General features: G+C 35.8%; 1 protein-coding gene across 1 annotated transcript in view; it reads left to right on the top strand.

The window, feature by feature from the left end:
- The window catches only part of galr2b (galanin receptor 2b), a 29,731-nt gene extending 15,807 nt beyond the window's left edge, over nt 1-13,924 (top strand). The window contains exon 3 of the mRNA XM_038278317.1: nt 11,901-13,924. Coding sequence (XP_038134245.1) covers nt 11,901-12,666 — 766 coding nt within the window. The 3' untranslated portion in view covers nt 12,667-13,924. The remainder of the gene's footprint in view (nt 1-11,900) is intronic.
- The last annotated feature ends 2,016 nt before the right edge of the window (nt 13,925-15,940 follow it).

Raw genomic sequence — 15,940 nt, 5'->3', positions numbered from 1 at the left:
TATGTATTCTATAGCTAGTGTCAGATTTTCAAAGTTAACTTTACCCATATTTGTATCAAAACTAGACCAGAGGGTAACCCACACTGTATACTAGAGTAAAAGTTACGCTGCATCGCTGTCAACTTTTACACTGATTATTAACTACAACACGTAAGCAGATTTGCTCTCAGTATAGTTGTAACTACTCCATTTAGAGTTAAATAGGTTAACTTTGAATTTTTAACACAAAATTTTTACCGTGTATCAAAAAATAAACCACTCATAGTAAGGCCAAACATCCACACTCAGATTTCTGTATGATGACTCATTTAAACAGGTTTGGTGACTCTTATCTATCATTTTAACATGATGCGAACTAGAATCTATAACTTTTACACATTTATCATACAACACAAAAAATAGAGATAACATATAGAAATGATAGGGAACCAAAAGGAATTTAAACTTTATTCTGTAATGAAGCCCTTTAAGTACAGTGGGGGTGAAACTTATTCTAATCGTTGCAGGAAGCAAATTAAAATGTAGAACAAGCAAAGGCAGAGCAGACCTTTGGAAAAGTTGTGGGGAAAAGGCGGTTTGAGATTTGAGTTTGGCTGTTTGAGGCCAGTTGTGTTTTACTAATGATTTATAAACACTTATTGTTACACTTTTAGCATCCTGTGTAAATATGGGGATGACCAGCTAATAACTGAGTACAGCTTTTAACAGTGAGTGCTAAAAGGAGAATCTGTGCAAAGTGGATTGCAGTTAATGTAGGGTGGGTGAATTGTATTTTTTTTTTTTATCTAAAAAATACATTCTTGATTTTAATTTAGAATGTTGAAAATAGCAGCTGTCTATTTCACAAGAAAATTAACGAAGTAATGTTAAACTTTACCAAAAGGGGAAGCCACAACAAAAGAAAGAGAAATCTATTACCATGGATGAATGAAGAATGTAAGAAATGGATGAGAGACAGAGATGAGCAACTAAAAAAATATATGAAATCCCATCTCATCACAGACAGGCATAAATTTACCTCACTAAGAAATAAGGTTACTCAAATTATGCGAAAGGCTAAAGCAACATTTTTCATGAACATAATTTCTGAAGCAAATGGAAATTCCAAAAAGATCTGGCAAAGTTTAAATAAATTAATAGGGAAGGATAAAAAAGCAAAACAAGAAATTGAGTTGAAAATTAACAATATTGCTGTGACTGATCCAGATCTATTGACAAATGAATTGAATAATTATTTTATAAATTCTGTGAGAGAAATAAGCAAATTATTTCCATCTCCTGATCTTAAACCAAGGTCCATTGATCTCACACAGCCTGTTTTTAATTTACGCGAAATAACAGGGCCGGAAGTCTCCAAAATTATTAGTTCACTAAAAAATTCGAAAGCTTAAGACATTCATGGACTAGACACTCATCTCCTAAAATTATGCAAAGAGTCCCTTATTGCTCCAATAACTCACATGGTTAATTTATCACTTAAACAGAGAATTGTCCCATCATCCTGGAAACTGGCGAAAGTCACCCCAATCTTTAAATCTGGTGACAGTTCAAATGTATCCAATTATCGACCAATCTGTATACTTCCAGTTGTTTCCAAGGTTGTTGAGAGATGGGTAGCAAATATTATAAATGAACATTTAAATAATAGTCCCTTTAAACTACATGCAATGCAATTTGGCTTCAGAGCAAACCACTCCACTGAATCAGCAAACAGCTTTTTTATAGAAAAGGTGAAAAGTCAATTGGATATATACCCCTGTGTTGGTGCAGTGTTCCTTGACCTTAAAAAGGCTTTCGACACTGTCAACCATGAACTTCTTCTAACAAAATTGTCAGACTTCAATTTCTCACCAGAGGCAATTCAGTGGCTTAAATCATACCTATCCTCAAGAAAACAATGTGTAAAAATTGACAGTATAAAATCATCGGTCTTGGATGTCTCTGTCGGTGTGCCGCAAGGATCAATACTAGGTCCCCTGTTATTCTCCCTGTACATAAATGATCTTCCCAAAACATGTAATAGTGTGAATTTTCAAATGTATGCAGATGACGCTGTAATTTATACTCATGCAAGAAGTGTTAAAGAGGCAGCTTCTATTCTGACCTCAGCCATGGAGCAAGTAAATGACTGGCTTTTTAAATCATGTTTGCTTCTCAATTTAAAAAAAACGGTCTGTTTGATGTTCTCAAAGCAATCAAAGGAAATAAAAAGCTCCGGAGTATTCTTGAGAGGAGAAGAATTACAACTTGTCACAGAATTCAAGTACCTTGGTGTGATACTTGATTCCACTTTGTCCTTTAAAAATCATATCAAAAAACTTGCCAATACTGTCAAATTTAACCTTAAAAATTTTAAGCAAATCAGGTCTTTTTTAACACTTGGTGCTGCTAGAATTGTTCTCCACTCAATGATTTTATCTCACATTGAATACTGCATCACAAGTTGGTCTCTCACCACAGTTACCAATTTAAAATTAATTGAATCACTGTACAAAAAATCTCTAAAAGTGTTTGACCAAAAACCTAATTCTTTCCATGTATGTAATATTTTAAACAAGTACAATCTTTTAAATTTTGAAAATTTTATAAATTTTAAGTATGTATGCTTCATTTATAAAGCTCTACATGGACTAGCCCCACCTCCTATGTCTACTCTGTTCAAACACAAGACTTCAAGTGGCCTGAGAACCAGGGCCTCCTCCAGAGGAGACTGTGAGGTCCCTCACAGAAGAACAACTTTTGGTCAGAACACTCTCTCTGTGAGAGCCACTAATATCTGGAACAGTCTTCCTCTACACATACGGGAGAGCCCTACACTGATCAGCTTCAAAGCCCAACTCAAACTACAGATGAAAACAAACCAGTCATGTAATCACTAAACTCTTAACATTTCCTTGTGATGCTTGTATTGTATGTTATGTTCTTTCTTATGTATTTGCCTGCCTAGGGACTACGGATGGAAACTAGCTTTGTAGCTATAATCCGGCATATTTACATTTGTTTTTATACTGATGTTCATTAATGTGCATTGTCCCTATTCAAATAAATAAATAAATAAATAAATAAATAATGTAATCAAGTGAGCTATCAAGCCAGAAATCTAAGTCCTAATGGAAGCTAAGATCTAATGCTTTGCCATCCAAAGGGAAGAGATTTATTTCATGGTTAGGAGTTCAAAATGTTGCCTTTAGTTGTTTTTTAAAGAAAGTTATCTTCTAAATGGTGCTTTGAAGAAGCTGAATTGTGAAGGTGTCAATGCACTATTCAGAGTTGGAAAATATGTGTACATAAAGTTGTTGTCAGCATACAATTAGATAACACTTCTAAAAATTGCATGAACAATATCATTTATTATAATAGTTGGTGTTTATATGGCAACATCTGGAACACCAATAGATCAGGACCTAAGATCAGATGTGAAAATGCCTTCCTGTACTGTTTGCAAGATCAAGGTTGAGTCAAAAACTCAGTTTAATGTTTTGTCAGTTTTTGCAAAGCAAAAAACTCTTACTTAAGGATTTTTTTTTATGTCAATTTTTGTGTCAATCACACAAAAAAAATAGTGATTGACTCTTTTTAAAAACAGCAATAATCTTACATTTGTTACAAGCTCTTCAAAATCATGACAAGTTGTATTTCTTAATGTTGTTTTTGTTACTTTTTTATGAAAAAAAGGAGAATGATATCTGCCCTATTCAATTAAATAACCTGACCTGTTAGTGCACAGTGAATGTAAGTGTTTAAAGATTGGAAGTCATTTTTTTTCTCTAAATTTATGTTATTTTATTATTATTATTTTATTATTATGATGATGAAGAGTTAAACAAAAAGAATACCTAACACATAAAATGTATTTATCTAATTAGAAGAGAGCACGCTCTGGCATAGTGAAATCCCAGAAGCACAGGAACAGCATTAATGAAAGACTCAGAAGACCTCGCAAGACAATTAAGCTGTAATTGAATATCTTATGAGGCTATCAAGCTGTGTCTCTGGCTAAAAATGGTTCCTCCTCACAGAGTCTGTACTAAGCCATCATTACAGTTGTTAGGTAACATAATCAGTTCAGTCAATATGGGCAGATACTGAATCTCAGCAGCAGAATCTCTGCTCGCATTTGCAGTGTTTACCCTCTCGCATTGTTTCCTGCTCCGTATGGAAAAAACTGTTAATAATAAATTTATTTTGTTGTCCTCCATACTCTTTGTTGAATAAATAAACATGTACAAAATGCTTTAGAGTATATTCTGGTGAAGCTGATCATTTATGTGTGCAGTTTCACCTTATAGTTGAAAAAAATATAATTTGTCACATTTCTTGTTACACTATGCAATACAGACAAATATAACATATAGTAAAATGCTTTAATTGATGAATTACCTTATTGGCTGAGCCTTGTCAGTTAGTATAAACGTAACTGTTTTCTGTATAGTGCATATTTTCAATTTAAAGGAGCATGTATCAAGTTCCAGAGTTCTTCCAGATATTTTCCCCTCTGGCAACAAGTTGAACTGACGCTATTGTACAGACGCATGGGTGGGGAAGAGAAAAAGCATCACAGTGTGTCACTGTAACATACAGGCATTTTGTGAAGAGGTCGAACGTCATTTGGCTATTTAGAAATGAAAGAGGGCCCTTCCCAGGGAAGATCTGAGCTCACTTCTTATTGAAAGCGGCCCCAAGAGTTCCACTTGCCTTATTCCATTGCCGATCAAAATCCAATGTGCTATATTCTTTGCAATAGAAAATAGTTTCATTTTATCATTCTTTTGTGCATTCTGTGTATGGATTTTGGGTGCATTTTTGATTGTGCTAGTGGGATCCTTCTCCAAAGAATCATGTGTTCTCTCGCTGTTGCAGAATTTTAAAAAAGCAGCCAGATAATTAAGAGAACAGCATGTCACATCCTCATACACACCCAGAAAATTCAGCCTAAATCACACTTTAATAAACTCAGTTATGGAGCCTAAAGAGGCAACTGTTGAAAATAGAATATAGTTTTGATTCCAAAACTTTAACATTATTACATTATTAACAACATGTTTTATTTTGAATTTTGCATAAAGACTGATAGCTCCATACTGCAATGTTAGTTGTCCAAACCGTTGAGGCTCCATACAAGTAGGTTCAAAGTGTCTGCTTTTTGCCTTTCATGTCAAACATAAGTGCCTTTATCTTCCATTTCAGGGAAATATCAAAGAGTAGAGAAGCTGTCCTTTCTGTTTCTGGAGAGGTGGCTGAAGTGTTACGTAAATGGAAAAAGCTCAGAGATGGATGTGCTGTTTCACTTAGAATCACTGCAAAAGAAGCTGAATGCTGGGAACACTTGTCAGAAAATGTTCTCACACAGTGCTTAGTTATAAACATTCATATACATTATGAAAAAATTACAAAATGGCAATATCAAAATACCAACATTCTGACCAGGGACATGAAGGTCCTTGATCCTGGCAGCTCTCATCTGCCACAAGGAAGTGACATTTTGGACAGGTTGGCAGTCAATCAGAGAGCCTCAAGGTCAGTTTAGAGACAAGGATTTTTTCTAAATACATTTTTCAGGCCTTGTTTTTGGTAGCCACATACATACTGTGTAAATGCAGAAGAAAAGAAGAAATTTTTACACAGTTATTGTAAGCACAGTGAGCCAACATTGATAACTGCTAAGTGTAATGATCATGATAATAGTATTATCTTAATTGGCCCAGTGGTTTAATAGAAAACAACAGCTGACTTCATTTTCATCCAAAAATACACTAAAAATAATTTTGATAGACTGCACATTCAGCTTGTTTAAACACAGCACTGAAAATGCTCCTGTTCCTTTGCTACTGCTCAATATTTCCCAGGGTGGTCTTTAGACAGAATTTAGCATCATAGTTTTTTATAGTTTCATGTTTTGTTTTTTATATATGTTTTTGTTGTTGTTTGGTCTTTTGTGCGTGTGAACTGCATGTCCAGCCTACCTGACCCAAAAATAAGTTTAGGATCAAACTGTAAAACAACATTTAAAAGCCATATTTTTAGATGCTGCACACATTATGACAGTTCCACTTACTTTATTCGATACAACAGAAACGAGAAACATTTTTTTGTTCTGTTCAACAAAAAGAAAATGGAAAAAAAATGACTCATGCTGAAAATGTGTGCTTTTTCAGTTTTCTTGAGTTTCCATTATCTGCCTTGAAAAATGGTTTAGATGGTAAATTCAAGTGGTAACCTTTCTTATAATGGCTTTAAAATTACTTCACTGTCAGTGCTGTTAAAATATGTTCCATTTGGTTGGGGTTTAATATCCAAGCAATAAAGGTCCAGAGCAATCAATCAATCAATCCATCCATCTTATCCCACTTATCCATCATGGTCACAGGTGGTTGTTCCCTATCTCCAGGAGTCTGAGCAAAATGTAGGGTACATTGCCAGTCCATCACTGGGCATGGACTAACCGTGCACACTCACCCACACCAAATTGCCATTTAGAGATGCCAGGCGATCTAACAATAATGTTTTTGGACTGCAGTAGGAAGAAAGAGAAGTCGAAGAGAAATTACACAAGCACAAGCAGAACACGAAGTGCTGCAAGGCAACAGAGCTGCAAACTGCCACCATGCAGACCAGTAAATATAATACTTCTAAAATGGGAAATGAAAAATAACTTCCTTACCAAGCTATTGATTCAATTTACATGTACCACAATAACTACTACTGTACTATGTAGTATAGTGTAGTTGTGGTCTATTCCATTGAGTATCCTTTATTGTACAATCTCAACCAGGTGCATTTTTACTGTTGCTTTTGCTATGAATAATTTAAAGATTGAAATGGAAATAATGAAATAGGAAAAATAATACATGTTTGTTTTTTTGTTTTTGTTTTTTAAGTTGGGACTTGTTATCAGCAGCCTTATTTGTCAATTTACCTACCTCATTGCAATGTGTTACCTCTGATGACATGGACATGAAACATGGACTGTGGCCAGGAGAAAGAAAAAACAAAACATAAAAACAAAACTTCACAATAATCAGGCAGTTGCCGGTCAGAACCATTGTAAGTCTAGTATACATAGCTAATTTTATAAATAGCATTTTATTAATCTGTATAGGATTGTATATAGGCCTCACCTGCCAAACTCCCATTCAAGCATAATGGTGATCTCTATATTGACTAGTTTGTCTGCGCTGCACTGCCATAGCGCAAAAGATAACTGCCTCCACTAATGCGAACCGACTAATACGTAATTATAAATTGGAAGTTCTAAGGCAAGGGAAACATAAAGATTGAGACTTTAACTTCATATGTGATAATAAATAACATAGATTTAGATAATGTATTACATTCAATAAATCCTGGTTTGGTTTCCTAAAAAGGGTTTGGAAAGAGTTAACACTTTTTAAATCTATCTTCATGCATAGTTCTTAACATCTTTAAATGTTTAATAGATTTTTCATATCTGAAAAAAATATTAGAGAATTATTTAATGTTCTCATTCACCTGCAAAAATAAATCAAAACACTGTTTGCAACATCTTCAAACTTAGGGCAGTGTAAAAGGTTAAAGGACAGCTTTATACGGTTCTTCTGCTATTCTCAAAGCACTTAACAATGAAAGCTACATAAGGACAGAACTAACCATTTGACTCTTGAACCATAGCTTTGTTAATCAGCATGGGAAATAGCATGTACATTAAACAAAATGACTATAAACAAGGCTGTTTTAACTGGTTTAGATTTGCAAGGAGGTACATCCTCAGAGACACATTAAAAGCCAAAAATATATTGAAATAGAATTACTGAAAGAGAATTAATATGGATGCATCACATTAACTATATTTTTTATTTACAAGGAAAACAAGGTTTGAAAACAAACAATGACAATGAGTCAATATATGTTATAAAATTGTACAGCCCAGCAATTAGAAGATTTTACAGCGTTACAAAGGCATATTATTTACAAACACTGAAAAAGATTAGAATATATCAATATTTATCCATCCATCCATCCATCCATCCATCCATCCATCCATCCATCCATCCATCCATCCATCCATCCATCCATCCATCCATCCATCCATCCATCTTCTTCCGCTTATCCGGGGTCGGGTCGTAGGGATAGCAGCTTCAGTAGGGAGGCCCAGACGTCCCTCTCCCCAGCCACCTGGGCCAGCTCCTCTGGGGGAATCCCAAGGCGTTCCTAGGCCAGCAGAGAAACATAGTCCCTCCAGCGTGTCCTGGGTCTTCCACTGGGCCTCCTCCCGGTGGGACGTGCCTGGAACACCTCACCAGGGAGACGTAAAGGAGGCATCCTAATCAGATGCCCAAGCCATCTCAACTGACTCCTCTCGATGTGGAGGAGCAGCGGCTCTACTCTGAGTTCTCCCTGGATGACCGAGCTCCTTCCCCTATCTCTAAACCTGGGCGTACGATGTGCGATTTTTTTTCAATCGTTGCACGCAGCCACTGCTCACACTATACGACTAACCGCAGGGTTTAGTCGTATAGTGTGAGTTCACAGCTCACGATTTATGGTCGGCCCGATGCTCTGATGCGATCTACCTGCTCACACTGTACGACTAAAAACCATGTCGGACTCACCTCCGTAGTGAGATGGAGCTGCTCTGACTTGTCTATCCAGAAGCCAAATGAGTAGCAGGGGAATATGAAGCTCACTAGAGTGAAATGCTCTGCCTAGGCAATTTGTGCATTTTTGTGCTGAAAGCCCTGAAAAGAAAAGGCAATGGCATATTTGGAAAAAAGACATGGCTGAGCAAACGTTGCTACTACGGTCTGTCAATTTTACAGACAGAAGTGCATTTCACTCATTGCACCCCGGTCGTGAGAGGCTGATCGCCGCTCATAACCCCCTGTACACTACACGACTCATGACGCATAATCAGGCTCAAAGTCAGGCCAATCGAAAGATCCTCGCACAACTGGAAAATCGCCCCGAAAATTGCACAGTGTATGCCGGGCTTAAGGTAGAGCCCAGACAGACTATGGAGAAAACTAATTTTCGCCGCTTGCAAATGCTGTTCGGAGAGCAGCCCTTGGAGGCTGCTGACCCATACCATATTTGTCCTGCCGCTGCCTGAAGCTGTGCCGGCTCCTGCCTATGCTGCAGCTACCAGATAACTGCTGTAGCTCAAAGGAAATGTCCCAGGTTTATTCACATTTATCTGCTGCTATGTTAAACGACACTAAATGCATTAAGCCTCAAAACTTTGACATTTCTCTGAGAATCTCTAACTTGACTTTTAAACCTCTTTTTTCCTTTTTGTTTGTTTTATTTACTTGTGCTTATTTCAGTTGTGTTTAGTGTCTGCGTAGTCATTACACATAATAAAATTGTGATAAGGATTATTTGCAAATAAAGGAACTAATATATTATAACCTGTGTTCTTTTTTGGTTATTTTATACAGTGAGTGGTATAAAAGCTGGCCAAATTTGCTCTTCTATCAGTAACACCTGAAAAAACAGAGACAATTATTTGGTTGGTGATTAATAACTCTGCTGATAGCCATAGTCTAGATTACTAAATTGGGGAAGTCAACTGGATTTTAAACAGCCTGGAGTCCAAACTTTTGTGTAAAAATAATCATTCAACTAATAACCATTAACTGGTTTTACCCTCGAGTTGAATGACTTATTAATTAACTATAACTTTCAGTTCTAGTTATTTGATGTATTTATAAACTTCTGGTAAACTTGTACAACATAGGTATATGGTTTTAAACAAATGTATTGAGCGGCTGTAAAAACTGTTTTTAAACTGTTATTTCAATTTAATTACTAAGGGCAATCTAAACTAACCTACAGTAGCATTATGTAATAAAGTAATTGCCATTATTGTGTAATATCTTTTCTGAGGTCCCAAAAGTTCTGTCAGAAACAACAGATAAGCTTTAAAAGACTTCTGCAAATTGTGTTTGAAGGGAACCGCCAGCAGCAGGATAAGAAACATTAGTCAGAAAGGTTATTGGCTGGTCAGAAACTTGTGGACGAGGATAAGCTCAGAAATAAAGCCACTCTCCATCTTAGAATCCATGGAAGAGTGGGGATGCTGAACTTTGCCTCCTCAGTGCAGTAGGCCTGCAACAGCAGGGTGACATTACTGAGGACTTGACAGGGAGTGAAAGGTAATCCTTGGTTTGACATGTGAGGATTATCCTAAATGTATATATATATCAGAACACAAAGGAATAAAATTTCAAGGTTACAAACCCAGGAGATCGGCAGGAATCTGTGATCAGGGCACAGAAACTTGGCCAAAGTTGTGGAAGGAGAAATAGGTGGCAAAAGAATGCTGATTCAGGCTGACAGATCGAGGGGATTGGAAGGAAGCAGAAGGCAGGAACAAGGTCAATAATAACTAATCAGAAAGTGGGAGAACATTCTATGCCTGCTGGAAGAACAGGAAAATCCAGAGGGCAGAAACATGATTGAGTTTACGTAGGTTGTAAAAGATGCTGAACATATACTCTCTAAGGCTTTCAATAATCTGGAACTTTTTTCAGCCAGAGAGCAGTATAAACAACAGAGGGAGTTATTGATGCATTATTGGGGTACAGACAAGGTACTGTAGATGTAGGTCAAACCACAATACTAATTGTGGCTGCTGAGAGGTACTGACAAAACAGGCCAGAAACTTGATATATTGACAATATCACCCTTCATAAAATATTTGTGATCCCTGGCAATATATGCTTTACATTGCTGTGGGGGAAATTTTGGCCCTCTATAGTTAGCTGATCTGATTAAATCGGCCACATGGAAGGTTTTTCAGTATGTATATTGTTTAAGGTTATTCCACAGCATATAAAGCTGATTTATGTCAGAACTATGTCCACATTTTGAATATTTTTAGTTTTTAGGGTATTGCTGATGGTATTGTTATCATTTTCCTGCTGTGGCGGTAAGAAAAGTTCTGTCTTCATGATTTTATGTTAGAGAGCAGATTTTAGTATTCCAAGATTTGTGGTAAGACATCCAGCTTGATAAGAAGCGTAGCAGTCCCAAACTGTCATACTACCCCTAAAATGTTTGACTGTTTTTTTTACTGTATGTTACTTAACTAAAACGGTCTAGTTATTTTTAAACGGTATACAACAGGATGCCCTTTCTAAAAGATTTTATCATTATTCAAAATTTTAATATTTGGGATCCATTAGGACATTTTAGGCAAATTTGATGTAAAAAATATATGTGTTTGTTGAGGATTTTCAATTTCACTTTATGTCATTTACCACTTTTTTTTGCCATGGAGCACTCACGTGGACACAGTTTTTGTAATATCTCGCAAAATTATTTAAAGAAAAATGTACCTTATCTGGGGAAGGTGTGCCTTAAATGTTGTTGAGAGATATTTTATGATCTCCTCGAGGTGTCATTGATTCTCTCTTGAATAATGTTACTGTTACTGTTTTCTATATTTTGAACATTGTGTCACTCTGGTTTTGATGGAGTCTTACCTGGTTTTCAACTGTTTTTCAAAATTTGTTTGCCTCAGGTAATTTTGTGGTTCAGTATCATATTTTATGCTGTTGGACAGGCTCATAAGTAAGTTTTTTTTTTTTATTATTCAGCAGAATTTGGGTTTGAATATGGCTTTTGATTTCAATCTTAACATTCCAAAATAGATTTTTCACTTAGAGATAGATTAAATCCCAATAAATGAAACGATCATTCATAAACTGCATTTTGTATATACTTTGGTTATTATTGTCTGATGGCACCGAGAATTAAGGGTCAATTCAAACAAAGAGAAACATTTGCTGTTAATTAATTTTGGGTGCTCCCATACTTAAGGATTACCAAAGTAAATAATTACAATATGTTCATAAATGTGGCAGTTATCTTGTGCCAGTGGTGAGAGCCACGCACTAAATCAGTTGTTTTTATCTTTTCAGATATTTGGCCATTCGGTACCCTCTGCGCTCCAGAGAGTTGAGAACCCCTTGTAATGCAGTGGTTGCCATGGTGGTTATCTGGGGTCTTTCGCTGGTATTTGCAGGGCCATATCTCAGCTACTATGACTTGATTGACTTTGCCAACAGTACTGTGTGTATCCCAGGCTGGGAAGAGCAAAACCGTAAGGTTCTGGACACCTGCACTTTCCTGTTTGGCTACGTTATTCCTGTGCTGGTTGTGAGCCTCTCCTACACCAGAACCATCAAGTACTTGTGGACGGCCGTTGACCCTCTGGATGGCATGTCCGAATCTAAGAGAGCCAAACGTAAAGTCACCAAGATGATCATTATTGTCACTGTGCTCTTCTGCTTATGCTGGCTGCCCTATCACGTGGTGATATTATGCTATCTGTATGGAGACTTCCCTTTCAATCAGACCACTTATGCCTTCAGACTACTCTCTCACTGCATGGCCTATGCTAACTCTTGTGTTAATCCTATTGTGTACGCTCTGGTGTCCAAACACTTTCGCAAAGGATTCAAGAAAGTCTTCAGCTGCATCCTCATTAAGAAAGTCAGAAATAAAGTTCATGTGGTCAACGTGGCTAACACAGGGCCTGGGTTTGAGGCAGGCTCCACAGAGGTATCACATATGAACGAAGAAAACATGCGACAGAACGAATGTGAAATGATCAACAGGCCAAGACGAGTGGAGCCCAGAGAGCCAACAGTGGCCCTAAATTCTCCTTATCAGCATCCGACTTGATGAACAACTCGAGTGGATTAAGAGCAGCTTGCCTTACACAACAGACTTTGTAACAATATACAAATACTGCACATTCATCATCAATTTAACACTAGATTCTTGGGGAAAATTTAGCATACTGTACCTGATCACATAATGTTCCTCATTCATACAACCATTTAATAATACATACTTAGACAGTGTTTGCTGTCTATGTTCTAATAAAAAGGATTTTTGTTTTTTTTTTGCAGATTTAATCAACCTATCTATGCCTTCAATCTCCAGATATATTTATATTCATGTGTTTGCAGTTTGATAATTTAAAGTTTTCTAATCTTCTAGCGAGCTGCAAAAAAAAAAACAGAAAAAAAATATTTCCTATACCAAGGTTTTCTTTTTTTTCAAAGGATTGGAAGCAACTGAATAAATCAAGACTGCAAGGTATGCTACTCAAGAAAAGCTTTACTGTATATTGGTGTCTCTCCTAAGCTGATGTGAATGTTATCCCATGTGACTCATTAATAAGTTATCGACACAAACACATACCAAAACCATCTTCAAGTGTAGCTGTTATATTCAGGCGTTTGATTCTTCTCTTCATTAGCATATTAGCATATGTATGCTGCTATGTTTAATACCAGCTGCCATATATTAAAAGTGTAGTTTTTCGTGGAGCAGGTTGTTTGTTTTGTATTTTGCATGCAGATGCTGTTTTCTCGTGTCGAGATAATTGTTAAATTCAGCAATATTTGTACGCTAACTCTGCGGACAGTTGTGCAAAACAATTAAATATTCTTGGTACTGTTTTGTAACTGCGTAAAGAAGTAATCACATATGACTCAGAACACTACTGTATTCCAAGTAAAAGAATCAGGTTTAAGGGGAAGTGCTAAGTTAAGATGAGTTCAGGGTTGAAGGCTTGCAGAAGTCTTTTTGAACTCAACAATATTTTCTTGTTTTCTCGTGTTTTGTATCCCTGGCATGTTTCTCTTTGTTGTGAAATATTATGCAGTTAAAAGAATGTTTGTCATTGAGCGCACTTATGTATCCAAGAGTATTTAAAAGTATATTAAATATTGTAAAGCTGTGAAATGATAAACATGCATTTGCAGATATTTTTCCCTCACGAAGGATCAGACAGCCGATGAAACTGATATATTGTAAGCTTCTGATTTACCTCACAGTTGTAAAAAAAATGTTTTTGTTTGTTTTATGTTGCACTTATTCTAACGGGAAAAAAAGAATATGCTTGAATGACCAAATAAACCAGTTCTGGTTTAAATTTGTGTTTTGTGTGTGTATATATATATATATATATATATATATATATATATATATATATATATATATATATGTTTCTTTTTTTCAGATCAAAGTAAACTCTATGCCTTCAATCACCAGATAATTCACAGTTTGATAACTTGTAGTTTTCTATAGTTTTCTTTTAGCGAGCTGCAACCCCCCCACAAAAAAAGTCATATTATATATATATATATATATATATATATATATATATATATATATATGTGTGTGTGTATATATATATATATATATATATATATGTATATATACATACTTTTAGAAATTCTAAAGAATGAATCATAAGTATAATTTATTTCTTAGTTAGTTGTGTCAAATCTCCAAAAGTTCATACATTCTATGCAGCTGAATCATGTAAATCCTACCTTTCTGAAATGACTTTGTGTACCACATACTACAGAAATCAATCATAATTTGTATGTTTTCTTTGTTTTAATCGACCCTGTAAAACTAAGAGATGCATTAGCTCGTGTAACATTTATAGATGAACCCTGACAGATCACTCCAAAATATGTTTGATATAGTTTTTTTTATATGAACAAGTTTGTTGCTGTTTGATAAAACTATAGCAATTCGTTTTCATTTTCCCAGAATGTTATACCTGGAGGTATAAAATACCTTGAATGTAAGCGATAATGCATTGAAGATTTTTAATTTATTCACGCTTCTGTGATTTCAGGAAATTGATATAAAAAAAGTGTGGTTCATAGCTGCTATAAAATTGGATTTCCATTGTGATTTCCATCTCAAGATCACTCAGAAAGCGTTTCTTTGTTGCATTTTGTTACACTTTTAAATGTATCTCATTAGATTTATTTTAGGACACTTAACCTATGACATAAAAACATACAACTACTGTAAAATGAAATGGAAAAGGATGATCTTTAGCGCATAATGATAAAGTAAGCACTTAAAAATACTTTCTACTTCAAGGCTTAATATATTGTGAGAATAAAATGGTTTTGATGAGAGATCAAGCTAATGTTTACACATGTATTTATTGTTTAGTGCATTTAAGAAGACATGCACAAAGAGAAGCAATTAATCTTTTAATTCTGAGCAGTGTTTTTTTCTGCTCCTCTAAAGGACAAACACACAGTGAGGACTAGAGCTACATATCTCCCTAGATGAAGCATCTCACATGGCTTACTCACATCTGCAGAGGCATAGCTTGTGCTAATTAGCATTTTTATAGGTCCGGGCAAATATGGTAGCTAGATTTGAACCCTTAAGAAAGAAAAGAGATTGAGGGGTTTATTCATGTTCACATTTTGGTCCCCAAAGAATGTGTTCTCTGAGGTCTAAGAATCAGAAAAAAATCTCTAAAAAAGATGTCATTGCACGTGATTCTCTGTTGAGTTTTAGCAGCTATTATTGTTGTAGGCTATATTGTTGATGATGTTGTCATAGCACCCACACATAAAGGATTCAGTGTGGTAAGGGGATCTGACTCCGTAACAGGTGGAACTGAGGAGGTGTTTCATGGATTTGTCCCATGTTGTATAGCAAGCAATGAGAAATAAGCACCCTATATTTTTTCCAGTGATAGTAAATACCAGGCATGTACGCCTGTGCTTCGATCTGTTTCCTTTCTGCCTCTGTTGCTGCTTCACAGTCGGATAAAAGAGATGACTAACTAGCACCAAGGACAAAACAGATGAAGTCTCAAGAGACTGCGGTTTCTCTGTATTAAAAGTGCCTGGAGCTTTGGAAGAAAAAAGATCAAATAAATCAATAACCTGAGATGTGTAGAAAATGGAACATTTGGCAAACATAATGTCCACTGATATGATTTGAGTATGGGGCGTGAAGGGGATTACCCAAGAGATCTTAAAGGCTACTCTAATCCTAGTTTAGTAAAGATGTAATATGGTTAATAAAGCAGTACTGAGACGATACAAAGACATACTCCATGGCTACTTTATTTAGATACTCCTTATTAATACCTGGTTGGACCCCTTTTAAAATCAGAATT

Source organism: Cyprinodon tularosa, unplaced genomic scaffold, assembly GCF_016077235.1.
Source record: "Cyprinodon tularosa strain WSP-4 unplaced genomic scaffold, ASM1607723v1 ctg14, whole genome shotgun sequence".
Lineage (NCBI taxonomy): Eukaryota > Metazoa > Chordata > Actinopteri > Cyprinodontiformes > Cyprinodontidae > Cyprinodon > Cyprinodon tularosa.
The sequence above is the reverse complement of the archived record's forward strand: the minus strand, read 5'-3'. Positions and strand labels throughout refer to the sequence as shown.